The 27,597-nt window shown below is 41.2% G+C and overlaps 1 protein-coding gene across 1 annotated transcript; it reads left to right on the top strand.

Moving 5' to 3' along the window:
• UBE2Q2 (ubiquitin conjugating enzyme E2 Q2) lies at positions 1-27,005 on the top strand. The gene is made up of 14 exons (XM_026038650.1): positions 1-10; positions 2,329-2,375; positions 3,331-3,435; positions 9,181-9,285; positions 10,940-10,996; positions 12,716-12,856; positions 16,509-16,593; positions 18,886-18,946; positions 20,296-20,386; positions 20,683-20,741; positions 21,707-21,755; positions 22,732-22,827; positions 23,819-23,885; positions 25,731-27,005. The coding sequence occupies exons 1-14, from the start codon at positions 1-3 to the stop codon at positions 25,760-25,762; spliced, it is 1,005 nt and encodes a 334-aa protein (XP_025894435.1). The 3' UTR covers positions 25,763-27,005.
• Positions 27,006-27,597: the final 592 nt, after the last annotated feature.

A 27,597-nucleotide genomic window follows, 5' to 3' on the forward strand; every position in this document is an offset into this window, starting at 1 on the left:
ATGTTCACTGGTAAGTCTGCTTAAGAATTAAAAAGCATCAAAACAAATTTGAGGTTAGACTATTTTGCATGTTATTAACACTAAGCATCTGTTGCTTAAAAAGTCAAATATGCAATTAAATTTCCATAATCCCACAGTCTAAAAAARTAAAATCTTTTTCTGATGAAGATGATTTTAGTGCACTCACGCGGTACTTAAGAAAAGCCTTGCTGATAAATGCATGGTTCCCACTTAAATTGCTTATTAACATTTGAAATAAAACATGGAATTCTCTTTTATTTTGTGTTGGGTGAGTGGGATGCAGTTTGCTCGTGCCAAAAAAGGCAGCAGCAGCATTGCATCCTAATGTGCTTTCTCGCACATGGCAGCGTTTGCTTTTGTTGCAGAAAGCCGAATGAGTGGGAATGAGAGCAGAGAATGAGGAGAGCACTGTCCGTCAGCGCAGAAGGCATCAGCACGTTCAGGCGGCCRCTGTCATGTGCTTGAACACAGAGGGACTGCGCGATCATCAAACCTGGGCTGCCGCTCGTGCCCCTGTGTGACAAAGGATTTGCTGCCAAATCCTGTCCGAGGGGGTTGGATGGGTCCTGCAGGCTGGRCTAGGTCCTCGTTGCGAGCCACACGTGTCCTGGTCTGTGCGTGTTTGTGGTCCCATTTTGGTGGAGAGATGAGAAAAGCCACAGCATYGTCAGGGAAGAGTGAGAACAGGCCAGAGTGGAGCTGCACTCAGTAAGCAGCCTTTCTAGGTTCCTGATGCAGCGTGATAGAGTGACCTGGCCGGTTATAAATCCTTGAAATTAATAGACCTAACTAATGACTGTTYGACTCTTGTAGAAGCCAATGGGAATGTGTATGTAGAGTCCAAATATTGAATATTTCTGAAGAACATTCTCTTCTCTGATGAGGCTGAGGATTTTAAAAACAGATGGTTCAACAAATCTTTRGGTTTTGTGTGTTCTTGTATCTTTGGGTGGGAGTGCTGGTGTAATCGAAAGCCATGGCTGCAGAGACTTCCCTGTTCCCTTGCTCCTGACTTAGTGAGCAAGCCAGAGACGAAGACGCCTCAAYGGGAGCTGGTTGAAACAAGTCTTGATGCAGGAGGGCCGTGGTTGGCACATCTCGTGTGCCCCACTGAGCCCATGTGTGCTAGGAAAATCTTGGGCTAAGAGTATTATGCTGTTGCAGAAGACTTGGCAAGTGGCTTGCACGCTAATAAAAAATCAGTGAGATGTTATCGGTCTAAAACCTGAAATACCTTTAATGAGGTATAGCAGCACCTCATTAAAGCAATAGTAGGATTGGGGAAACAGCAGCTGGGCACGCAGCCATGCTTCTGCAGTAGCAAGAACTGGTCATTCTTCCAGCTGTACCTGAACTGGAGCTGGAGCTGAAGAGCCTGTAATTAGTAAAGGAAAAGTGCTCAAAYCCATTGACCCACATGCTGATTTTCCTTAATCTTAAAAGCTTTGTGGGATGAATGTTATACTTTCTTGACGAGCATTTGAGATATTAGGCCTTAAGAATTCAAAAGACTTTGAATTTGCATGTGGTATGCACCGGAAAAGCAAGAAGTCTTGCTTTTTCCTAAAGCTTCTAGGAATACCGTGTTGTTTTCTGGGATGTGCTTTCTTTGTTATAATTTTAAAGACATATGCATCCCCTTTCGTGGGGGAGATGGAGCTTGTTTAAGTTTTTAGATAGGTTCAAGTTTGCAGGTGAGAATGTGAAACTGTCGGGGCTAGAGCTTCTGTGGTCCGGGGCCAGCTGGGAGCCGGGCCRCGTTGCCCAAGCCCTTGGCCACGGCTGCTCCGTGCAGCATCTGCCCTGCAGCCCAGGGGTCAGTGCGGAAGGAAGCCCCAAGGAAGCCTCCTGCCCATACAAGTGACTTCAACACGCTTTATTTCTCTCCAGAGTTGAGCTTGTGCATGCTGCTGAGCACAGCGTCTTGGAAGTGATTGAAGCTGGTTGAGGTTGGGAAGATCTGGGGTTTTGTTCTCTGTTGGGTTGGTGTTTTGGTTCTGTTTCTTTTGGTTTGGCCTGCTCTAAGAGTGTTTTGGGAASCACCAGAGACTGGGCAGGCGTTAATGGGTATCACATCTGCCTTCTGTGAAACGTCCTATGGTGGCCTTGGGGGTATAAAGCAAAAAATAACGTGCTGGTGAAGAAGTGATATAAATACATGAGCACGGTAACATGTTTTGGAGCCTTCTATTAGAATAGCAGTGGGGACCTTGATTCCATTTTGGTTTTGAAGAATGAAGCACTAATTGTTGATAATGTACCTCTCTGAATGAGACCAGATTCTGAGATTTTCCTCTTGAACTGCAGTGGATGAGATTGAACTCCTCGATAGTGTTTTATTAGATAGGAAGATAGTATGAGTGATAATAATGAAGCTCAGCAATCTGTCTTCAGCCATGAGAATTTCGCTGAATGGATGAGAAGACATTTTCTAGCCTTTATTCAAAAAAAAAAAAAAAGAGAGAGAAAAGCAAAGAATTCCTGTTCATCTGTTAGCATGAGGACCTTGCTAACAACTTAGTGAGATCTGTCTTGTGGCAGTCTRGAAGCCTAAACATAGCATTTTGTGGCTTGTACGAGAGGAGTGCATGCAAAGCCACCTGGTCTCCCTGCGCCTGGGCTGTGTTCTGTCCGGTGACGTGGGTGAAGTGGCAGGGTGGAGCTGTGCTTGATGGATGTGTTGCTTGAGAAACCTTTCAGTGAGGGAAAGAGCCTTGAGACAGCAAAGATATAAAATAGCAGCTTTCTGGTTTCTCCATCTGCCCAATCAGTTCTCCAAGGCAGGGCACTTAAGTCTGAACATCAGTGTAGAACAGTTAGAAGAACCTTCTCTGAAGAGGTAACTTACAGACTGTTTTTTGTCTTGAGGATTTTGCTGTTTGGAAGAGTCTGTATTTTGTGAAAGGGGAAAAAAAAAAAGGCAGGGTTATGGCTTTACTCTGGCACGTGCTGTGTGTTATTCCATTTTGACAATAACTATCTGTGCTACACTTCTACATTTTATTCTTCCTGCTCCGTCCTCCAGTTCCTTAAAACCTTTCAGCATTGCTTCTTGGGTATTTCCCTTGGCTAGCCAAGGTGAAAATAGGATGTCAAGTACAGGAGCCAGTTGGCTGAATTTCTTTCAATTTCTCAAGTTAGTTGCCTAAAAATATTTTGTTAAAAGCTTTCATATTACCTGACCTTAGAGAAAGAAAAAAGGTAACGTTGATACTTTGGGCAAAAAGTATCTTTTTTTTTTTTCCTGTGACTGAACCCTAAAGCTTTGTGGGTTTCTGTTTATTTGGTGCTTTTTTTGTTTGTTTATAGGAGTCTTACCCCTCTTCATCACCAATATGGTTTGTAGAATCAGATGACCCCAACCTGACTTCGGTCTTGGAGCGTTTAGAAGATATTAAGAAGAGCAATACTCTGGTGAGAAATTCCGGGGGGTTGTTTGGGGTGGTATTTTTTGTTTGTTTTTTGTTTTAGCTTTCTCAAATTAACAATTAAGTGTGTTCAGATTTGGTATTATTTCTAGAGTTTTGTGAACATAAGTTTCTCTTTTGAAAATTCTGTGGATCAAAACTAATCCAAGAGGTTTTGGTCAAAGAGAAGAATGTGACCTGGTTCTCATTGATGTTAAGTTTCAACCCAAAGACTACAATTGCTTAATGCCTTTTGAAAACAGCTGAACAATGATATGTATAAGAATATAAAACTAAATGAAATAGCTCTTCTGGAATGCAGCTAAGTGTTCAGTGTTTTCTTTGCACAGAGACTAACTACTGAGGTAAGAGCTCAGTGTTTTTTGAGAATGTGTATTCTCCAAAACCTGACTATAATGGTAGCTAATCCAAAACAAGAATTCAGGGTTTCAGGAAATGACTTGACCTGATAGCATCTGGTTCTTCTGGATGTTCCTGAAATAGCTGTAAGTTGAAATAGTTCCTGAAACAGTTGTTGTGACTTTGGAGGGTGGCTCTTTGAGGAAAATCTTTGCACAGGTTCTAACAGTAGTTTAGTATTCCAGAAAAGCTTCAGGCTTTATTTCTTACCTGAAAATCTTTTTGATGTGATGATAGGAGTTGTAGAAAAATGTCTCGACTTTCCATTCTGTGCAGAAAAGGAAAAGAGTGTCCTTGAATATTGCTTACAGGAAGATTTCAGTACAAATGTACTTAATGTTAATAGACTGTAAATACTTTTATTTCTAGAAAGGACAAATTCACAGTGGAAAGGACAAATTCACAACGATTCCCTCTAAATTCAGCTTTATGGCCCTTAAAAACTGTTAAGGGTGCAAGAACGTGGGCGCATGAGATGTGTACGAAACAAACATCAGCCTGCAGGATGCTGGCCTTCGTATTTGCTTGTTTTTAGAAAAATGGGGAATGTTCTCTTTGATGAAATCACTTACTGGCAATGTTTAAGGGAACGTTAGTTAAGCATACTGAACCTTAAATAAGTATGCATAAAATTAAACCTGCAAATAATATCCAGGAGACATTTGACCTTTTGGAGAAATGATGAGAAAGCTAATAAGCAACTGGGAAACTTTCATACGCCATAACTATGCACAAACGAGCATTGCAAAAGAGCATTAAGGATTTGATGTCTTCTGTTGGATGTGATTACAGGAGCCGTGCACCTTAGTTTTATATTCTTGCAATCTGAATTTAAACTAAAACATATTAAGAAGAATCGTAAGCTTGTCTCTTGATATTCTTGTGACTCAGAGAGAAGTCATAGGAGAATAGAATGACTGAACATGTGGCCACCTAAACTTTCTTCCAAAATCTTTTTTTCTTTTCTTTTTCTCAGCACCAACAGTGTGTGGCTAGTAGCATCTGTCCCCTTCTCTCACTTTAGATGAGTGCATTAGCTGTGTGGGGTTAACAGGTTTGGTGAAACAAGGTGTTTCCCCCGTGTTTAGCTACCTGCAAGTTTGAGCTGAGAGAAAGCCTTTCTGCAAACATGCGTAGGACTTGCTAGGCAGATTTGCCTGCTCACATGGAGCGCTTATGTATCTGGTAAGAAAATAGCTTCTGGTATCAAGATAGTACTTGCCCTTGTAAAGGCTGATGGGTTGATGTAATAGACACCTGAGCATGGCCCACTGGTGTCTCAGGAAACCACCCCGCAACATGTTAGGCCAAGATGAAGACAGATGGGAGTGGTTGAAGAGACAGATAGTTGCACTATGAAATCTGATGACTTTGTTTTTCTCACAAGGCCTGGATTTGCCCCCCCACCCCCCCGTGAGTTGCTGGAGCAACTCACAATTTTACAGTGTGGTAGAGGAGTGAATGGATGAGTGGAAATGTTTTGCAGCAATTCCTGATAGATCACTAACTCTTAAATGCTGCCTTAAGTCAACTTAGATTTTTAGAAGGTTTCAGACTGTTTTTCATTTGACTTCATTTAAGCAGTCGCTTCCCATGCTGTTCTGAAGTTACTTTGTAAAGTTACTGTGGAACAGCAGAGTTATGACTGCACTCGTGTATTTGGCTATAGACCTTGCTACCTCATTTGGTCCAAGTTGAAGTTGTCTGGTATTTCTGTGTATTTTTTGCTTGTTTTGCGGCTTCTGACAAGTAGTTTGGGAAGCCAAAGAGCCATGCTGCTTAGGTGTAAGTGTTTGACAGAGCTGCATGTAAGGAAGCTTTGTGACTTGACAAGGTGAGAGGAGAGCTGTTTAATCTTGGCTAAAATCCTACACCCTTCAAATAAAAACCTCTTCAAAACACTGAAAATGTTGAAAAGGTCATTGAGTGTTGTCAGTATAGCTAGCACTGATTTCTGTTGGTTTAACTAACTGTTCCTATTGACCATGACGTAAACAGTAGATGCAGGAACAAGGAAGACTCCCATCTGTGGTGCTCCTAAATTCATTTATGAAGTCTGAAAATTAGCATTGCTTTAGTCTTGGTAGATAGCTGATACTGACAGCTGCCTTCTAGTGGTTGTGCCCCGTAGAAGATGTATCCTACTTCTGCTCTGTGTTGCTCTGTTGAGAGGGGAAAAAAAAAAAAAAAAAAAAAGTTATAGTTGCAAGTCCAAAATCTCAAAGCTTACATCATGATCCTAAAACTAACATTGAATGTAACTGTGCATGATTTGAGGTTGTACTTTTTAAATTCAAAATAGTTGGTGATTTTTGTAATTAAAGACCAAATTGAATGAGATCTAGATTGGAAGTTTAGTTCTCCCACTCCTGAAATCTTGAGGGCTTAAATCTGCATCACAGACTTCATCAGAAGTGTAGGATTCTTGGTGCAGCTGTGTCTGCAGCCTGGGGTGCTGCTGTCGCACCCTGCTTCTGGTTTAAGAACTTAGATGAGTTCTGTGTGGTGGCCTTTCAGTGAGGAGTGTTGCAGACTACCAGAACAGGAGCAGCTGGTTGTGTGCCTAGGACCCTAGAGACAAAATGCCAGAAGCAGCTTAGCTTTCCTCTGAAGCTGCACAGGGCTCTGAATGTGCTTGGGACTAGTTACTGTCATGGAATAACTGATAACGGGAGGGCCACGCTGCAAATAACACTCAYTCCTTCCTTCTGCTTCCTCTTGTCTCCCTCTTCAGCCTCAGTGATAGGCTGTGATTTCCTGAATCATATGTCAATACAGACAGGAATGTGTCTGTATTATGGCATTATACTTTAAGACCATATTTCTTAGTAATTTGAGGACAAGCTTCTTCATAGTGAGCCCTGCAATAATATTAAAGGTATTCAAAAACTATTAATGCTTTCATACTGCTTTAGAAAGAGCTCTCAGCACATAAAAAGGCAGCCTGACGTGGGACAGGTTTCAGAACAAGTGTCTGCTGATTTGTAAGACGCTAATACAGAAACCGAAAAAGAGCCAAGAGACACTTTGATGTTCTAAAATGGCATTTGGTATCCCTAAAAACAACCACCTTTTCAGAACAACTGAGGAGAGTTAATAACTATTAAAAATAACAACAAAACAATGTAATTATGTTATTTTAATTGTATTTGGTTGCTTGAGCATTATTATTAATCACCCAGAGTGTTTCTAGTCTTGCTGTAATATCCTGTGGACTGCACACAGTATTTTCAGTTTAGCTTCTGCCCTAGACAGTCTGTGTTCCAGAGAAGCAGTTATGGGCTGATAGGCCCCTCTTGTTTGGTCTCCTTCGTGGTGGTTTTGGTGCTYGGGTGTTCAGCCCCATGAGCGAATGAACAACCTGTCCAGAAACCTGCGCGTTGCTGCTTTAGTTCTCAGCGGGTTCTTCATGCCACCCCGCTTCTCACATGGCTCTGGGCTTGTCGGTACCAGCACCAACAAAGAGGGTTAAGAATTCTCCTCCTAGCCCTTACTCTTGTGTTGGAGAGGTCTAATATCTGTTTTCCCAAGTTTTGAACCAAAGAATATTACCAGCCAGAGGTAGTATTTTTCTCACTTAGCTTCCTCCCCCCATGTGTGCCTTGCAATAAAAGGAAACTGTCATAGCTCATCTAGCTTAATACAACTGTGTGGAAAAAGAAATGAGGATTTTTTTTTCCCCTCCTCTCCTCAAGCTGTCTTTGAGGAAGTGATGTCTGGCTAGGGAATAAAAGTTTCTCAACAAAATACATAGTAGTAACCTTAGGTATTTCAAACGTATTGAGAATAATAGCATTAAACCCTGTGGACCTAACTGGGAAGTGTTTTTTGATTAGTTCTTTTACCGGCTCTCTTCCCACTAAAAGGTTTCCTGGCAATTCAGAAGTTTCAAACAGCTTTAGATTCCTAACACCAATGAGGGATGTGATGGTTACAGGAGGCTTATGGCAACATCAGCTATCGCCTCTCGTGTAGCTACTCACAAGAAATGTGATGCTGATGCATCAGTTCTTTGGGTGACATCTGCTGAATTTGTGAGTTAAGGATGACTTTTATGAGTGATGCAAAACCGGAAAATGTGACAAGACACAAAAAATTCGTAGCTGTTTTTACTTTTGCAGGCTGCTATGTCAGTTCATGGCATCTGATGAATAAACGAGATTCCTATTAAATAGGAATGCTGAAATCCGCAGGAGAATAGAAAAGCACAGAAATATTCAAATATACACACACACAGATCACAGAGTAGTGCAGAGGCATTACTCTTCCAAGGGGACGCGCTCCGTGCTGTACCCCGGCTGAGTCGACGTTGCCGGCGTCTCCCTCCTTCACGGAGAGGAGAGGTGGCTCYGCGAGCCGACGACGGCTCCGCGAGCGGCGCCGCCTCGGGAAGCCGCGGGGCGGGAAGCGAAGTCCGCAGCTGAGTGAGCGGCGTCTTTCGCAAGGCTCCTGGCGGCCTCTTGGGCAAGAGTTAGTGCTGATCGCTTCGCAAATGTAACCTGCAGTCCTGTCTCTGCTCTCCTGACACGCTGATGTGAAAGCTGTGAGAAGTTAGGAAATGCTCGTGTGGTCTTCCGTGGCCTTGGCTTTAACCAGGAATGGGAAGGCTGCCTGGAGCTTTGGGATGTTAGCAGCTATGRAAATCGGCACAGTTAGTGTGGGACCAGGAAGCAAGCTCAACACTTGCTTCTGCAGCACTAAGCTTACTGTCTGGATAGCAGGAGAGTGAGTAAAAGCTGTGCCCTAACTTGCATTTAACAGAACTCAGTCAACAGTGGAAAGAGGAAGCGGTGATGGTAACTGTACATAAATCTCACCCAGACAGCACAAGCAGATGACCTGGGCTCTAGCTCAGAAACTGCCTAGCTCTGTCTTGTGCAGTGTCAGCATTGCTTCTGGTGATTCCCCTGGTGTTTCCTRGGGAGGAATGTGGGACATGGGTGTTCCTCCCAGGTTTTGGAAGTCCTCGTGCTTTGAGATGGGGAGTTGGATGGGCAGACTTGAGCCCAGAGACAACATCATGGGCAYTTGTTAGTGTTCTGTGGCTCTGAGTCCTGTGACTGCAACGGATGGTGCAGCCCCAGGAAACTCCTCTTTAGCTCCTGACCTTCCTCAATTGATACCGACAAGTAAATGGAAGCAATTGTAGGACCTSTCACCTTCTGGGCTGGCCAGTATGGGGATTTTAGCAAGGAGGTTTTTAACAGTGAGCATGGAGGAATCAAGGGATATCTGGAAATGCAAGTTCAGTATTAACACGTAGAGAAACATCAAAATACATTGCTGACTCCGTGCTTTCGTTTATGTAGGCATTTTCCTCTTTCTTTTATAGCTTCTTCAACAGCTGAAGCGATTAATATGTGACCTCTGCAGATTATATAATCTTCCTCAGCATCCAGATGTTGAAATGTTAGATCAGCCATTGCCAGCTGGACAGGTAAATTTAAAAAGCTGTGGGCACCTGCTTATGGAAACAAAATCCTGCTCAACTCTGACTAACTAGATGGTGATAAAGATGAAAATCTGTGTAAGCTAGTGCTGAGATATGAAGCACTGTTACTTTGCAGTAGGTCCTTTGTCTGCTGTAGAGTCCACTTTAATGAGAGGATATTGCACAATTTCCTTTAAAGTTTGTTTTTTATGATTGAAGGGGTGTGTGTGTGTGTGTGTGTGTATGTATAAAAATATATGAAGTGACACACCATTGATCATTTTAACCCTCACCTAAAATCTGCTCAAGATGCCTGCTTTGCATTCTTGGTGCTTTTCAAAATGCCTTTTTTGCTTAAATATTCCTTGCTTCTTCTTGAAGAGTTTACATTTTACAGTGTGCACTTGAATGACCCTTTTATATTTTCTTTCACTCCCTTGTAAAGATGTGGGATATCACAACCATATGCTGCACTTTTTTTTTTSATAAGAGTTGTCTGAGGTGCCTTGTACTTTTCATGCACGTGATAAATTAAATGTTGTGATGGGCTGCTAAATATTCTTGTTAATGAGTGTTTTGTGTTGTGCTGCAAACCAAACTGTTAGCTAATAGTCAGCATGTTTTTATTTGTAATAGGATTATGGAACCTTTTTTACTTGCACGTGTTAAGATGACATTTCTAAAAACTCCTGTAGCGTAGCAGATGGTTTTCCTGTGGTGACAGCAATATAGCAATGACAAATAACTTAATTTTGGTCACATGCCAAACTGTAATCCTATAGCTTTTCTTTCTCAGCCACCCACCCACGTGGCAGTGCAACCATGAGGCCATAGGCCTGTAACACTAGGAGGTAGCTTTGCYAGGAGTCCTGCCTGTGCTCGAAGACTCATGGAAGGTTATCTTAGCCAAAAACCTCASATAGTTGGTGGGTTAAACAACAGTGACCTTACTTCTTTGAGCCAAAGATCCATCTAATCCCTCTGCCATGTCAGGCTTCCCGAAGGAGAAATTTTAGCAGAGGACAAGCATTATCATAATAATTTTGAGTAATTCTGCAGCTCAGACTTTGAGCTTGAAGTTATGTTCTGAAATGGAAAATTATGAAAAGTGCACTCCATGTATTTTAATTTTTCATTAAATAATCTAATTGAAATGGCTATAGAAGTGAGTTGTTCCCCAGAAGTTCTACGTAGTTGATCCAAGGATCTGTTAATTTCCAGAGGTCCAAATAATGTGAATAGGGTTTCTATCCAGAATCTATTCTGGATTCTATTCAGAGCTTTGATCTGATTTYGTGAATAAGTTATCATGAGCTACAACCCACTTGACTTATTCATTACATTTGTCACTGCTGTCTCAAAATAGGATACCCTTAGCCAATTCTTTAAGTTTTCGTTTGGATCTTACTGTGAAATGAATTGAGGCATTTTATTCGTCTTATTTTCATGCTGATGTCTCGTCACTGACATGCTTCAGGAAAGCACCTTTRTGCATGATCCTTCACCAAAAACTTTTGGGCCATTTTTTGCAGTCCTTTGTAGACTTTGATTAAATACAACTTTCCTGTGTAGTGCTTATTCTTTGATAGCAGACTCCCTGTTTTTGAAGGACGGGAATGCAGAGGCAATTTATGCTGAAACTTCAATTGTTATATTCCAGAATGGAACAACAGAAGAAGTTACCTCAGAAGAGGAGGAAGAAGAAGATATGGGTGAAGTATGTATACATAATCAGAATTTTCATCATGCTGTCCTTTTGTTTTGTGGTTGTTGTCTGATTATTCAGCCAACGTATAAAATGCAGTCACCCCAAACTTCAATGGAAAAGAAAATTCAAAATTTCTGTATCATATTTGTGAAGGTGATATTGGCATATCACCTTTTATTTCAACCACACAAACCTGTGACATATTTTTCTGAAACCTAGGTCTCAGCATGTAAAGAACCTCCATGTAGAGACTGGGACAWCTGTTCACAGTTTAAGTTGAACAACATATAACATTCTATGCCAAATCAGTAGGCCTGCAAACTTCTATTTCAAGCAGCATATGAACTGACTTTGCAGTTGAAAGTGCCTCCCAGGTGAACCAGTCTGGTTGAGAGTAAATTAGATTGCTGATTTATTAAACAGCTGAAGTTTATCTATAATATATTGAAGGAAATGAGAGGTTATCTGCAGCTGACATGCTAAGCTACAGGGCTTATGTCAGTGTCTGGCAACATGATGCTCCTTTTAATGAGCTCTTTGCTGCCTGGGAACCACCCCCTTTAATTACTTCTACAGCATTCTAGAATAGGTACAAGAAATGCTGGCTTTTTAAACCACAGTAAACAACTTTATTGTGTAAGAACTGTTCTCGCTACCTCAGGTTTACATTTGTAATAAATAAATAAATATGTAGAAAGAATGAAAAACAACTTCTCTTGTGAATAGGAAGAGTACAGATCTTCCTTCAGGAAATATCTAAATGTTACCTGTGCAGTGGAATGACTGTAAAGCAGCTTCCCTCAGACTATATTTAGCCTAAGCTGGACAGCATTTATTAGAGTCATAGTTTCTGTAAAGGTAGCGTGAACACTTCTCCGCACTGTTGCCACAAGACCATTTTTGCTGCTGACTTTTAAGCATCCCTTTGCACTCTGTTTGGGTAACTTCAGAAGGAAAATTGTCTTTGCTTATGTCAAGAAGCCCTTTGTGGTACTGTTCCCTTCAGCTTTTAATCTAGTCCAATTTCTAAATAAAAAAGTAATTTATTCCTAAGACTAGGTCACTGCTTTGAGAAACAGGCATGTTTGAAAAACAAACAAGCAAAACCAAACAAACTACTACCACCAACAAAAAATAAAACACTATCTAAAACATGCTARGGTTAGGGAAAAGTGGCTGCCAAATGCTCTAAGTGTGCTTGATTCTGTGCAAGACATGCTGGAATTTGTGTTTATGGCCAGGTTTTCCTGCCATGCAAGCAGATGGTGCAGTGCACCAGAGCACCTGGTGTGTTAGAGCAYGCTGCAGTGTGTCTGGTAGCTGTGTGTGTATGGGCTGCTGGCCTGGCTGCTGCAGGGCCACCTTTTTCAGCTTTCCCTCCTCTCCATAAATAGCATTTGTCTCACCTTAAAGCTGTTGTCTTAACCTCACAGCACTCCCCCGCAATAGGATTGTCCTTGTGGCAGAACTCACCAAGAACAGAAGATTTTTCTCTTAGCCTAGACCTCAAAATTGATGCCATGAATGTGGGTCTCATCTGTAAGGCTCCCTATGTTTTCAGTGAATGCTGCTGTCTGAAAGAGTAAATTTTGAACAAAACTGAAATGTCCAACAATCACTAATAGCTAGTGCTTTGCACTGAGGTGACTGTGTCCCTCAATGCCTTTGCAGAGAGCTTTCTGAGCAAAGAACATGSTTAAATTGCTTACGGTGAATTCTCTCCTGCAGGACATTGAAGATCTGGATCACTATGATATGAAGGAAGAAGAACCAGTCGATGGGAAGAAATCTGAGGATGAAGGCATTGAAAAGGAGAACCTTGAAATCTTAGAAAAAATCAGAAAAAATCAACGGCAAGATCACTTAAATGTGAGTTGTTTTCTTCTTTTCTTTGCAATTCTTCTCATCTTAAAGTAGGAACGGGTTCCAGCAAATAAACCTGTTCACAGGCATGTTTGTATGTATGCTGCCTTCCAGCATATATAGGACAAAAGCACCAAGTTATGGGACATAGTTTGCTCTGGAGAAATCTTGTTAGGCCAGCAAGAACAGAAAGTTGCATCAGCAMGTGGAGTAACTTTTCAAAAAGCCTTCGCAAAGGAAGCTAGGTGCCAGGCCACATCCCACAGAGGCACAATAGCTAAGCACTCCTTCATTTCACTTGGGGCAGGCTACCTGGTCTTCCSTTGCTTGGTACCTGTGTTGGACAGTAGTCCTCTCTGCAGAATTGGCAGCTAGGTCCTAAGCATGACTTTGGCTCAGCTGCTACTAAATTAGCAAATATGTGTATATATAGTGACACACACATATATAGTGACCATGGCATGAGAAGCATTAGCATCAGAAGTCACAGGTGACCTAGCATGTTTGGTAAATCCAGGAATTTGCACTTTAAAACTGTTCTTGTGTATGACTTTTTTCCAGAATATCTATGAAACTACAGAAATTGTTTTGCCAAACATAGCGAGAGACTTTCATCCTTCTGCAGCTTTGCTACCAGTGTTAGAGTATTTCTGCCAGTGGAAATAAGAAATTTCTATATGGCTGTGTCCTGGAGACATTTGTTTTCATTTTTGTATTAATATACAGCTATAAACACTGGGCCCCGTGACTTCTGTTTGTCCTCTAGCTTTGTTAGTTCCACTTTGTATGCTTGATGATTTATTAGGTTGTGTGAAAAAGCATATAATCTGTCATCAGCMATCCAATATTTAAAAACAGGAAAGCATAAGTAAATTGTTTTTGTTGCGTAACATTGTTTTAAGATTTGCCATAYGTAGAAGGTACTGCTTTAAACTTAAATGTTTGTTCAGAGAAGCYTGTTGAGATTGTATATATTTCTGTATTTACAACCCAGACCTAATGGCTAAAACTTCTTAATAACTAAACAAAATAAAACCTCTTGCAGCCTGAAAACCATGGCCTGCTTACCGTCATCTAAAAATTCAGTGGAACTGGAAAAGCGTTTTGTGATGTCAACAGCATTCTGTGGTGTTGAAAGCCTCTTAAAGCTGCAGATTTTCTCCCCTTYGCTGTTCTTTCGTACTTGGCAAACTGGCCTTTCTCTTGCTTTTTTGCTCCGCGTCTAGCAGAGCTGAAATGAACACTGTTGGGTTTTGTTTGACAGCAGCAGATCCAACTTACATAATAGCTGTTCCTCATGCCAAGACACTCTTGTTGATGCTGATGCATAAACAAGGTCAGCTGAGTGCAGGGAACAGGGTATTCAGCTGCTGCTGAGGAACCATGGTATTTTTGTTGGTCACCAGAAATAGCTGCTTTGGTTATATAAATCCTCACAAGTCCTTTGAGAAATTCCTCTTTTAGTACTTGAGTGCTGAAAGCTATAGTTGCACTACTGACCCAGTAAAGAACAAACCTAGTAACACTTAAAYGCACCCTTCTGCTGCCAGAGCATGGGATCCTGCACAGAAACCTGGCTCTGTTTCGGCTGCTCCATATCTTAAGATAAAACAGTGTCTAAATTTGTTCCTTGGCAGTGGGTTTCCTGAAAGGACTGTGAGTCTGACAAACTGCAGCGTGCTGTGGAAGCAGCCTCTCGGTTTCACACCTTGCCAGTCTTTGGTGCACTTTGTTTCCTCAGCAGGGAATGTAAAGCAAAACCAGGCCACGTGTGTGCTGCAGGAGGGAACGTGAGGTCTAACACAGGGCTTCAACTGATGCCTCATGAAACCAGGAAACTTTCCAGTGTTCCCTAGCCCTTGTCTGTGGGTCATCCTTTCTCTCCTTGGCAAAAACGTAGCTTGAAGATGTTGCTCATGTTGCAGATCTTAGCACAGAAGAGGAGTGCATAAAATCCTTTTTTTTTTTTTTTTTTTGCATATTCTATCAGTATTTTTCTGCAGCAGATGTTTTTCTGCTGTTTGAGTTTTTGTTCATATACATTTTTAGTTTTTTCTCTTACAGGAAGAGAATGTATCTGCTAACTTTGTAATTAAGTTTTCTTCATTAGCAGTATCCCTAATCTTTTTCTCCTTACTAGCATTAGGAAATAGCCTTAAATTTGGCATGCAGTGTGATATATAACTTGGAGCGGGAATTAATCGTCCTCTTGACATTGTAATAAGTTTATGGAGCCATTTGCTTACTGTGGAGAAAGGTCTTTGAACTTGAATCATTAACTTCAAATATTTAACAACTTGCTGCTGCTTGCTTCTCTGAGGTTTCTCCTCACTTAGTCATTTTAGAGATTAATGATTTTCTTATTTAGGTAATGCTGTTAGCTCTCGTACTTCCACCTGAGGAGTTTATACGCTTTTCTTCAGGAGTCTCAAATGTCTCTGTTCTASTCTTTTAGATTTTTTTATGAAGTTTAAGGTGCCCCTTGGGTTTTTCTGACACTACTTTAACCTTCAGGAATGAATGCACTTCTGCACAAATACTGAAAATGTTAACTCTATTATCACTTAACTTGTCTTACTTCTGGTTCTCTTTGGGTTACTTTAGGTTTTGTTGTGCACAGAAAGAATAGAAACAGGAACTAGAAAACGTTGAGCCATTTTCAGGTCTCTGGAGACTTAGTGCAGTAGCTTGTGCAGTGACACATGCTGTGGTCATTGCTGCATGGTTAGTTTTCTTACTGTCTTATGAATGTAGAAGCTCGAATTGTAAACAACTTCTAAGAAAACTATGATTTAACTGTACAAAACTATGATTGAACTGTGCAATGAAGTATTCATAYACATTCTAATGTTTGCACTAAAATACAGATGTAAGGATAAAAAATACTTCTGAAGAATGTAATGCTYATACTAACTTGAACCAAAAGTTGTTTCCTGCTTCTGTCAGTGCTAAGAGCAGATCCAAAAGAGGAAGACTTGGGAACAGGACAAGCTTGTAATGATGCATCTCCTAAGTATATCTCAAGGCCGACGGTGTGTAGAGCTCTGGGACTTCCCGAGTTGCGTGTTTATGTGCAGCCCCTGGCTGGAGTGCTGTCCACACAGGCRCCAGCTCCTGCAGCAAGGACGTCCCTGCTGAGGGCCACGTTGTTAGGAGCGAGCACCCCAGTCACAGGACGTCCGCACTCACTTGGTCGCTGTACGGGAGAGCTCTGGGATCTTGGGTGGCAGCTCCTTGAAACCCGGCAGCTTGCAGACTGAGCGACCACAGTTTGCTGTTCTTGCCTCTTGGCATCGGCCACACGTAGCAGATAGCTCTCATATCTCAGCATTGGCCCGTTTTGTTTCTGAGGCAACTGTGGTCGTAAATCTTCGAGATTATAACTTGTATTTAGAAGGTTCTTGGAAGTTAATGTTTTTAATTTTGGTACTGTTAGACAAAACTAAGGTCCCTGCTCTACTGTGTCATACTGTGGCGCGTGATCCATATAGAACTTTTCTTCTACACAGCTCTTTAACTATAAAATACTAAAGTTTTGTCATAATGGAGATGGCTTCAAAGATGTGGAACAGTGCCTTCAAGATACTGATATCTTGCAATGCAAATAAAGCTGCATGATATGAATATTTCCACTTATTCAGAATATTGTTTGTTTCAGGGTGCAGTCTCTGGGTCCGTTCAGGCTTCAGATCGACTTATGAAAGAACTCAGGGATATATATAGATCACAGAGTTATAAAACAGGTAAAGTTCTTGAAATATTCCTTCTTAATATAGTTTAAAAGTTATCTTGGTAAGTATTTTCTGCTAATCCTTCTGTGTTCTGTAAGTGTATGCACATAATGTGTATATGTGTGTATGCATGTTTCACTAAATGAAGCAATGTATTTGCAGAGGAAAAAAGCAAGGCAGGAGGCATTTCTTCTAGCATGTTCTTATCTCTTGTTATATGAAGCTTCATGCCCAAATTAGCAAGATTGGAGTGACGACRAGAACGCTTTTGGTGTAGATGACTCCTAGCAGCACTACGTGACTGCTGTGGGAGTTCCTGAGCCCTGGGAACTGCTCGAATTCGCTTCTCCAGGTGTCTAGGGCACAATCTTTGAGACGGTCCCAGAGGGCAGTACTGCTTGCAAAGAACACGTTAGCTGCAGAAGGGTTTGTGTTCAACAGTAGGAGGTTTTGTTATCATGAARAAAAAGCCTCAAGTATACTGCCCTCACTTTATTCTTTTGTGATCGTGCTGGTCTGGCCCCAAGCTCCATATATTCTTTGGATACAAACACAGGAGAAAGTAAGCAGCGGTGAGAGCTTAAGCTTGTCTGTTAAGCTTGGTTTTGTTTGAATAGCAAGCACTCATGGCTTTTTGTTGGTTAGTTTAATGAGGTTTTCTCAGTCGGCTGGCTGGCTTATTTGCTGTGTACAGTGGCTCAGTCTAAACCTTCTTAAAATATTTGGCATATTGATTTGTTTGAGAATTACTGTATAACATGTAGAAGTTTGCATAGATTTCATGCAGTCGTGTTCCTGTAGGTCAGCCCCATMGCCTAACCCATCGCTGTACCCAGAGGTGAGAACTTCCTCACGCAGGTCAGGGTGGGAGCTGGGAGACTGGTTAGAAAATCAGGTTAAACTTCAGTGTTGTATCCTGTGCTTTTCTGAACTGCTCCTCTAGTTTGTTTCTAGAGGTCTTAAATCGTGTTTGTGGGCTATGGTATTTTCATTTGTGTTTAAAAGGACAGAGTTGTGTGTATCATTTATACCTTTACCTTTGTGTACCTTTGGTTATAGGTACCAAAGACATAGTTCTAATAGACCACTTTTCCATCCTTTTGGGATGTAGATGGAAGAAAATACTCTGAGTACAATAGGGGACCAGATTCCTCATTAATTTTGTTGACCGTGAGCAAGAGTTCTGAGTGCCAGCTCTTTGGTTACACCAGAGCAGTGAAAATTGAAATTTTATACTTGATTTCCACTTACACTAAGGGCAACATCCTTAGATATAGGGAATTGAAATGAGGCCTCAATAGTGCCTTCTGCTTATCCTCAGGCAAATGTGTGGTGCCTCTGAACTAGCTACTGATTAAAATGGGACATTGAGAGCACAGTGAGTAGATTTGGGGTTCTCCTTGATTGTCCTGGGGTTAGAGGGAGACATTTGAAATCGTCGTCTTGGCTGCAGGACCCGCTTGTCTGTGTCTCTGGTAGAGACACAAACATGTTTTCTTTACCTTGATTACTGATTTTTATACTTTTCTAGAATTAAAAGCATCTGGACATCTTGAAATTGTATTAAAAGTATCAGCGCTAAAGTTAGAAGCGTAAGATGAATACCTTTTACAATACCCRTGACTCCTTGGAGATCTCTGTGCCTGAGCTGTCTTTTCGGTTTGTGGCCTTCAGAAAACCTAGTCTCTTCCAACTTGCTTATAATCAATTCAGCAACAAATATGCTATTAAAAACTAGCCCAGGTAACAAATGTAATCAAGGCCATTGAGTGTGTATGTGCATGAATAGTGTGAGAGAGAGGCCAAATTTCTGCCTATTGCTCTTTCTAAATATTTTCTTATGGTAAAAGATCTGCTTTATCCTGGGCTGCTTTGTGAACTCCTGCAGAGGACAAACTTGCATGTCCAAGGAAAATGGCAGAGAATTGTTCACCCTTCCCCTTGGGAATGTTCTTCATCCACTACAATCTCTCTTCTGTTTCCACTCCTTACCCTGTGTGCTGTCCTGTGTGGGTCTGCAGCCGCCGAATGCAACCTGTGAAATCCAACACTGCTTACTTGCACTGTGTGTTAAGTGTTTTTTTAAGTATGTGGGTCACGCATCGGATATCAGCTAAACTGAGCAAGATGGAGTTAAAAATATGGAAAGTGACAGGAACTGAGGAGCAACATCCACTGACTCGCGTGGTTTTTTTTTTTTTTTTTTTACAGGAGTTAAATTCTGTATGTTTTCTGTGCTAAAGTTTGTGCTAAATTCTACTTCTCTTAAAAGTTAGTGTGTAACTAATTCTTTGTTTTCCACAGGGATTTATTCAGTAGAACTGGTGAATGACAGCTTGTATGAGTGGCACGTTAAGCTTTTAAAGTAAGTTTTTAAACTCCTCTGATGTGCTGAAGAATACATGTTACTGTTGCTGCAGAGATTTTATTGTTAGTGAAATCTCTAACCAGAGCATTTAAAATGGARTGTGTGGCTACAAGTCCTGCATTTCTGGTATCAGATGCATACAAGGCTTGAGTGATTGACTTCTAGTAATAGGGAGGGGAAAAAATAACCTCTATGCACAGCCAAGTTGGTGTGTATCCCTACCTCTGATTACTGTACAAGTCTGCTTCCAAAACTGCTGCAAAATACAGAACTCTAATGATGAGATTCCCTGCTTAGGCCACACTTCTGTAGCAGTGTTTAAACTTGTGCAGTGCTTTGAAACCTCCCTGAAACACTGCGGACAGCTCTGAGCATCTACCCTAAAGAAAGAGAAAGCCAAGTTTTCTTGGTGGCTTCCAGAACAACTGAGAGAAGAAAAGGTTGCTTTTATCCCAGCAAAAAATGTCTGAAGTGAATGAACTGTATGCAGACAAGGGGGTAAATGTCTAGAAGACACAGAGCCTTTTTGCCTTAGGGACAGTATTGTTACTAGAGCAAGTAACTCTGAGCTGGCCTGGTCTAAGCTTTGCTTGGAAGGAGTGGGCATGCAAGTGTCAGGAAGTTATTTTGCTGGAGTAGTTTTCCATTTGCCAGATAGGATCAAACTGCCCAAGTTGTTCTGAAATGGGATCCAGCAAATCTGTGGCTCTCTCTGTAGTATAGGACTGAATTTAAGAGGCGTCAGCCCCTTTTAAGATCTGCTTTGAGCTTGCTACAGCTGTTGTTTGGCTGCTGCTCTTGCAAAGCTGCTGCGTGTCGGTGCTGGGTGGGATCAAGGCAGGAGCTCTCAGCCGAGAGCCGGGCTGTTTGCCATCAACCTTTTGTAACAAGCAATTGTTGGAATTCTGCTGAGTGCAGGAGCTGTGGCTGCAGTACTGCTGCAGAGGCAGATTCTTTTATACAGCTAGTATAGAGSTGCGATCACATGCCCTATAATGGATTTACTACCTGTATAGTGAAAATCAGAACACTTCAGTCGTCCTGTTAATAATCTTATTTTTATCCCTCCCTTCTTGGAATGCATTTCTGGTGAACTGAAGAGAATACAATTATTGTTTTCAATTAAGTATGTCTTTTTTCCCTAAGAACRTTCAAAAGCCATTTGGTAGTGGTGGGAATGCAGTGTTTTGCAGCAAACTTTAATGKTGATTTCACAGCAGAGTGTTTACTTTGTAATGTGAGCATTAAYTTTCTGAAAGTGCAGATACCTACAGAAGCTCTTTAATTACTGCTCTACAAAAACTGCAGTTAATGTCATTCATTATCTTTCCCTGCTTCTTTTCTAGAGTTGATCCTGACAGCCCATTGCATAGTGATCTTCAGGTCTTAAAAGAAAAAGAAGGTGTAGAATACATCTTACTCAACTTCTCTTTTAAGGTATGTGGCTGTTAGAGGAAATACAGGGATAAAACATTCCTAGTTTACTGTAGAACATGATTGAAGTGACCCTCAGCTGTTCATTGAGAAAGATGAAGGTGGACTTTGAAAACATAAAACAAAACAAGCAGCTTTGTGTGGCATTGGAGGCAGTACTATRGAAAAGTGATTTTTGCAGAGCTGAAAAGTGTTATTGCTTTAAGTCTTACCTGCCAAATAAGCCCTTTGAAATATCCCCTGCATAGGAAAACAGTGTTACAATATAGTTCTTAACCTATGTTTGTTATCCTTTCCAGGATAACTTCCCTTTTGATCCTCCCTTTGTGCGAGTGGTATCTCCTGTGCTCACAGGAGGGTAAGTTTGGGTTTTACAGAAACTTTGCTTTGTGGGGAAAATGTTACAACTGAGATTAAATTCACTTTCCAAGGCTTTTGTTTACCTCTTGCTGATCAGGAATTATCAACCTTTTGTGTCTGAAAATGCAGGCTGCGATAGCTGGTGCTGATTCCAATTAATTTTTGTTCATTTTTTTCATTCAAGAAAAAGTGCAGTTAAATTGTATTCATGATACCTGTTGCTACCAAAAAAAAGTAAACAAGCAGTGCCAGATACTGGGAAGACCATATTTTTATTTCTGGTTTTATTCTGATTTGACTTTTTTGTACAATTCTGCTGGGGAAAATGAATGGTGTAGGAGCTTTAGGCATTAGTGCTGGTTTGCCTGTGAATGATGTGTGCAGTTCTACCCTGCACGAAGACAACATTTCCAGAGTGGTATATTTTCTCCTTGAAGTTCAGGTCTTGATACCTACTCATGCTGATGAAATCCTTGGAAAGCACAATACACAAAGCATTACAGAAATTAGAAAACTGTCTTCACTTGATCTGTTCATATAAACCATCTGCTTTACTTCATTTCTCCATATTTTTGATATATAGACACCCAAACTCATTGGAATTGTGTTAAATCATTTTCCAAAAGTGGGGTTATCTTGCAACAACATATCAGTACTGCATCTGTAGAGAAGCCACTAAAAACAGTGGTCCTGTCCACAGTCTGCACAGTTGTATAAACAGCTGTGCAGACTAGCAAGTCACTGTTTTTTTTTCCACTAAGTTTTTCTTGCAGCTAGCAAAGCAAATTAGCTTTGTGATACAAGAGAAACTAACCTACTTCGCAGAAATGTGTATGTCTAATAAGTTACAATATGTTGCTCTTCAAAGAGCGATTCACCTTTGTGAGCAGAAAAACTAAGCTATGAAAGCCTGTGCATGTCCATGTTAAACAACTGTAATTAACTTTGTGCATTTATTTCTAGGTACGTGCTAGGTGGAGGTGCGTTATGTATGGAACTTCTTACCAAACAGGTGAATGCAGACTCTCTTCCTCTTGTTACTGGAGTGCCAAGAGTGATCATGAAAGGTGCACTGTTTTAGTAAAAAGATACTTGACAGTTTTTATCAGAATAATAACAAATCATGCTCTAAAATAATGACAATAAGCTCCTTCCCCCTCCCCTTGAATTTAGGAATCTCTGCATGGATTAAATCACGTACTTCAATGAAAGCATGGTGTAATACACCTTAGTCCCACAAAATTTGCCTTGTTGAATTTAACAAGATTTTCATCTTGTCTGCCTTGAATGGGTTACAATAATTTGAGGAAGAGGCTAGACATAAGAGTACCTCAGTTATCATTTTTTTTTTCAGAGCTTCTTAAATGAAGCCAATGTAGAAGAGACATCCTTTGAGTCTTGAGGAGCAAGACATTCTCTTTTCTTTTCCAGAAGCTGCTGCTACTGCACTGTCAGTTCTGGAGAAGTGTGAAATGTAGGAGACTGTAGGTCTATGTAACTTTTGAATAGCCAGTGATTGTTGCCTCTTTAATCTTTTGAATGATCAAACTTGTTGCAAGCTTGGCAGAAACTTCTGTGACCCTGCAAGGTGGAATAATGTCAGAGAGAAGTAGTATCCTAAAGCAAAACCATCTTGGTTCACTTCATTTCTGGTGCTTCACTAGAAAGCTGCTTTCTAAAGTTGTCGTTTCTGTTGTGAGATTAATTGAAGATATCTAGATGCTATAATGTGGTTGTTCTTGTTTCTTTCTTGCTGTATGCTGAGTGTGTGTACGACTTGGCCTATTTCTTCCTACAAATTCCTAGTGTGTACACTCACACTTTTCTCTTGGAAATAGCRGTTACTAACTGAAAAAAAGTAGCTAAAAGCATAGCAAAAATATAATAATGTTTTCTCTGGTGGCAAAAAAAATCTCCCAAACATACACCCTAAACAATGTGCAAGATGCAAATACATATTAGATAGAAGTATTYCCTTCTTCCTGCAGGGCTGGAGCAGTGCCTATTCAATAGAGTCGGTCATCATGCAGATCAATGCCACTTTAGTCAAAGGAAAAGCCAGAGTACAGTTTGGAGCCAACAAGGTAAATATGCTGTGTACGTCACTTAAATGAATTTCTGTTGGGTTTCCATTTCTTTGACTTGGGTGGAGTAGTCTTAAGGACAGAAGTGTAAATGCGTGTGTGTGTGTGTGTATAAAATATATATATATATATATAAGAATTTTGCTTGCCTTAGAATAGATAATTTGCAGTTATGAGTTTGCTAAATGATGAACAGGTGAGGAACAGAAGCTCTTAGGCTAGGCAGAGTCTTGTGAGTAGATTTGTACCATCCCCCTGTTCGTCATGTCGCCTTTTCCCTGTAATCTTGTTCTCTGTGTCAGGCTTCAGGATCTTTGTCTTTCTGATTCCCTTAAGGAATTAAGGCTCTTCAGTCTGACCTGACACAATTCCAAATCATGCTGTGGTTTTTAAAGAGAGTTTAGGAATTCTGGATCTCTGAGCAGAGCTGCAGATAAGAGCCTCACTGCTGTGATTGCATACACTGATATTAAGAAGTTCTCATTTTGCCAGACTGTACACTTAATATCTTACAAAAAGATGGAAAAATAACACCATGCAAATACTTCTGGGTCAGCTACTCAGCATTAGTCTTAAACATAACTGGCTTCCAAATGTGCATACTGGTAATGTACTTAATGTACTTAAAGGACAACTTTAAAGTGTTAGATGCTGTTCTCAGATGAGGTTTAAATATTTTTAAGCCCAAGAAACTGTGACTCAGGTGCTAATTTCTAGATAGTGATTCTAGGTAGAGAAGATGGAATACGAGTGTGATGCATAATTCTGACTTTGCTATTGAAATTATCACTGTACACTTGGTTTAAGTATTTTATAATCACATTTTCCTCTAGCCTGGTAAATGATCAGCTGAGCAACACACTTTGGGCTTATCTCTGGTTCTGAACCCTCTGAAAGAGGGGCCTTTCCMACAGCAGGGGTATATGATTTATTATCATTATGATGGAGGAGAAATGAGCAGATAAAGCTATTGTCTTTTTTTTCCTTTCAGAATCAATATAATCTAGCAAGAGCACAGCAGTCCTATAAGTCACTAGTACAAATACATGAGAAAAATGGTAAGTATGTTCTCGCAACTTTTGCTTTTTGAGTGTAGAACAGCCTGGAATTTGATATTTGATAGCAGTAAAACTTAAAGTGCTAGAATGTCCTCATGTTGGCTCGGAAAAAAACATTTTTATTTTCATATCGTACTAGGAAAACAAAACTACCTAAAGCAATAGGACCGGCAACCTGTGATATTTTTTTTTTTTTTTTCCAGTTTATAAGAGTGTAGGCTGTGTTCATACTGTCTCTTGAAAGGTAGTTGAATTTTAATTTTGACTCAGTTGTCCTAATAAATTTAGTGTTRTTTAGCTAACAAATAAGTACTTCAAGATATAGTACCTCCTGGGAGCTTGCCTGCCCCTGTCCAAAAAGGTGCTATCCAAATAATGCAAGAGCAAAGTGACAGTAATTTGGGAAGAGATGAAGTGTAAAGAAAGGGTCAAAGACTAAGAAGTCAAAGTCTGAGTACAGTACACTGTCTGCAAAACTGTAATGGAAATGGGAACCCCACTCTTTTCCCCCATTTAAAGCCAGATAATGGTATCTCAGCTGACCTAAGATGGGCTAGATGGTTATTAAAGGGCTTCAGGTATAATTGCATTTATGGCAGGATGGGAAGGCAACGATTGATCTGAGGCTCTGGACAGTTTCAGTGACTTGATGTCTTATAAAAGTAACCAGCAGAGCCAGTGCCCAGGTCTCGTGGCAAGGGAATTAGTTCCCACTTCAGTGATGTTCTTTGATCCAGACTGGACACGGCATCCTCTGGGAATTCAGGTTGCTGGGAACAAGAGCTCATCTTGGGATGACGATAATGAATGCCTCAAGTTCCTCACCTCTGAAAATGAGCACAGTGAATATGCTATTCACTATGAATATACTACTGGGAGATCAATGCACTGTTGGGAAGGCAGCCACAGATAAGATGTTTAAGATGTTTTCCAGTTTTGTGATATCTTGATTTTGCCATTAACTGAGTTTTTTGCCTTTTTTTAGTTTGCTACCAAAGCCAGCATGGCTGTCTTTACGTCTAGCTATATGCTAGCCTTGACTACATGCTAACTGCCGCATCAGAAGTTCTACATAAAGCATTCACAGCATTTATTGCTGCTGCAAAAGGTGTCTCTAACTTATGGCTGCTCCTTATTCTTTGGGACMACATAAATAGGCCTGTACCAAATGGAGAGAATTTTTTATTATGGTGGCTGGGAAAATCAAGATTGGAGGTGTGGAGATGACTAGAGGTGTAGAGATGACTACTTGGTCAGATAGGATTTGGCATGAATAGCTTGTGTCCTTATATGACCCATCTGCTAGGCCCTGACATGGTGGAGCCCTTTCCTACACAAAGATTTGCAAAAGTAGGGTAAACCTTTCACATGCTTGCGTGTGCCCAGGTCTTCAACATGCAAGATGGGATTTGTATATTACTATCCCTGTGCAGTCATATTTGTATGTCTGTATGTGTCAARTAGCTGGAATAACCTAGTTTTTACCCTTATGCCACCTGCTTTTCTTACAGCAGTGTTTCTCCTTTAACAGCTCCTACTTCTGGTGTCCATCTTGTTACATGGCAGCAGCAAGATAGATGCTGTGGTATAAGGAAAGAAAAAATGCACCACCACTACCAACAAAAGCCACAAAAGTATTTTATTTTCATACAGAAATACTGGGTCTGGTCCTGGAATGTGCCTAGTGCTTTATCTGCCACTAGCATTTAAGCTGCTGGCTCTCACTGAACTGGTTTTCTTGTGAGAGGAAGGCAGCCAGTTGAGGTCTCATCTCGTGCAGATTCAAGGAAACATCATCCGGCCGTGGCGATATCAGTGCCTAACGCGTTTCTCTGTGCTCCGCAGGCTGGTACACTCCTCCAAAGGAAGATGGTTAATGCTGAGGACTGCCGCACACCTGGACCAACACCAACAACGCGAGCTATTTTTTATGTTTTCCAACACACAGACTCAAGCTATGAGTGCCCCTATAACAGCCGTACTGAAGACTTTAGCTCTTAGATAAGTTAGTGGATAATCTGTCAACTGACACTTAAAGTATAAGTTACAGCCTTACCATTCCGCTCTTCTTAGATATCTTGGACTGAGCAGTTTTGGCCTTTACTGTATTTGTTCTTATGGATTAAGCATATTTGGGCCAACCCTTCCCTTCCCTCCTTTTTATTTAAAAGTGTAAACTCCCTAAAGCAGGCTATTGACTTACTAAAGTTCATTAAATAGGAGTTGTTCACACACTTTTGTGTATTTCTTACCTTTTGCAGGATGCAGACTGCAAAGACTTGCATTGTATCGTTTCATTTAAAGCCAAGAAGTTTAATACATTGTTTAATACTATTTTAGGAAATGTCAGGTCTTGCAAATCACGGTAGTTTTTCTGGTCTAAAATGACAGCATTTGTAGTATTTCCAAATTAATGATATAGGAAAAACACGTGTATGTTAAGTCATTAAACATTTTTTCATGGCTGTATGAGAATATGAACTGTTTCTTGGAGAAGATGCTCTTTGTTTAGATTATGGGGTTTTTTTTTGTTTTGTTTTTAAGCAGAGCAAGGCTGTGCCAATAAAACCTTGTAACTAGTCACTTCCACTGGGGCATCAGAACTTGCTGGGCTGTTCCTGCTGCTGCTCGGCTCAACTGACTCGCCGAGAGCCGCAGTATGAAGCTTGAAGTTATTTAAAATGCTAAAAAGCCTTTTTAGGTGTTCCATTTTTATTAACGGGTTGTTGCAATCATTTGTAAACTAATGAACTTCTAAAGTGATTGGCACAAATTGAGGTGAAAGTCCTTGAATGAAAAGGTTTTTTTAGATAAAAAGCTACAATAAAGTACAAAAATGCATCATCTGCTTCAGAGATTTAAGGAATGTTGCCATAGTCGTGAGAGTGGTTTTGCCATGGAGAGACTAATGGGAACTGCTGTTTCTTTACTAGGAAATGAACCTGGGTCTGTGCAACCACGCTGTTCATTGCCTTAGGAGCGTGGATCTGTTCGCCTGCAGCCCTCGGTGTTGCCTTGCAGGGTGCACACCATGGCTGAAATGCTTCTCGAGGCCCAGGAACACGTTTTTGTTAGGTTCTTTTTAGTTGATCATCAAAATTGTGCTGTTTTCTCTTATCAGGCACCCGTGGGTCCTTGTGCGTTTGCTTCTCGATCCGATTTTTAGCTTGAAAGAAAAATGCGAGATTGGGCACTGCTTCTGACACACGTTGTTGAGGCTCCCCTCTCGGCCGTGGGGGGTGACTGCCAGCCTTTCTGCTCACTTGGTTGTACATATTATATTTGTATAAATTCCTGGTAGCCAGACGCTGATGTAGCCCCCCGTGCGAGGCAGAGCCACCAGCGTTGCCCTCCTCACAGTCYGAGGAGGCCGAGCTGCCTCTGGCACCCCGCGGGCTTGGCATGCTTTGGTTTGGGTTTACTTTCCTTTCCCTTCCCCCTCCCTCCTTTTCTTTTCCTCCCTCATTGCAGAATTACTTGGCAATGTACAGTAATTTGTAAACTTGCATCAAGTTTATGAATAAAAACCATTTTAAGAACGGCAGCGCTCCTGTGGTTACTGCNGGGGGGGGGGGAACCATCATGGCGCCGCCGGCTGCCTCCGGGCGCGCCCCTCCCCCCGCCGCCAGGCGGCGCACGCGCACGGCGCGACCGTTGGCGAGCGACCGTTAGCGAGCGACCGTTGGCGTCACGCGCGCGCCTGGCGGAAGGG

Source organism: Nothoprocta perdicaria, unplaced genomic scaffold (assembly GCF_003342845.1).
Source record: "Nothoprocta perdicaria isolate Ctin4 unplaced genomic scaffold, notPer1 scaffold_214, whole genome shotgun sequence".
Taxonomy (NCBI): Eukaryota; Metazoa; Chordata; class Aves; order Tinamiformes; family Tinamidae; genus Nothoprocta; species Nothoprocta perdicaria.

Coding starts and splice junctions, on each gene's coding strand:
- UBE2Q2 (XM_026038650.1), top strand. Junction 16,594..18,885: donor ATCACAGAGTTATAAAACAG/GTAAAGTTCTTG, acceptor TGTTTTCCACAG/GGATTTATTCAGTAGAACTG. Junction 20,387..20,682: donor TACTCAACTTCTCTTTTAAG/GTATGTGGCTGT, acceptor TATCCTTTCCAG/GATAACTTCCCTTTTGATCC.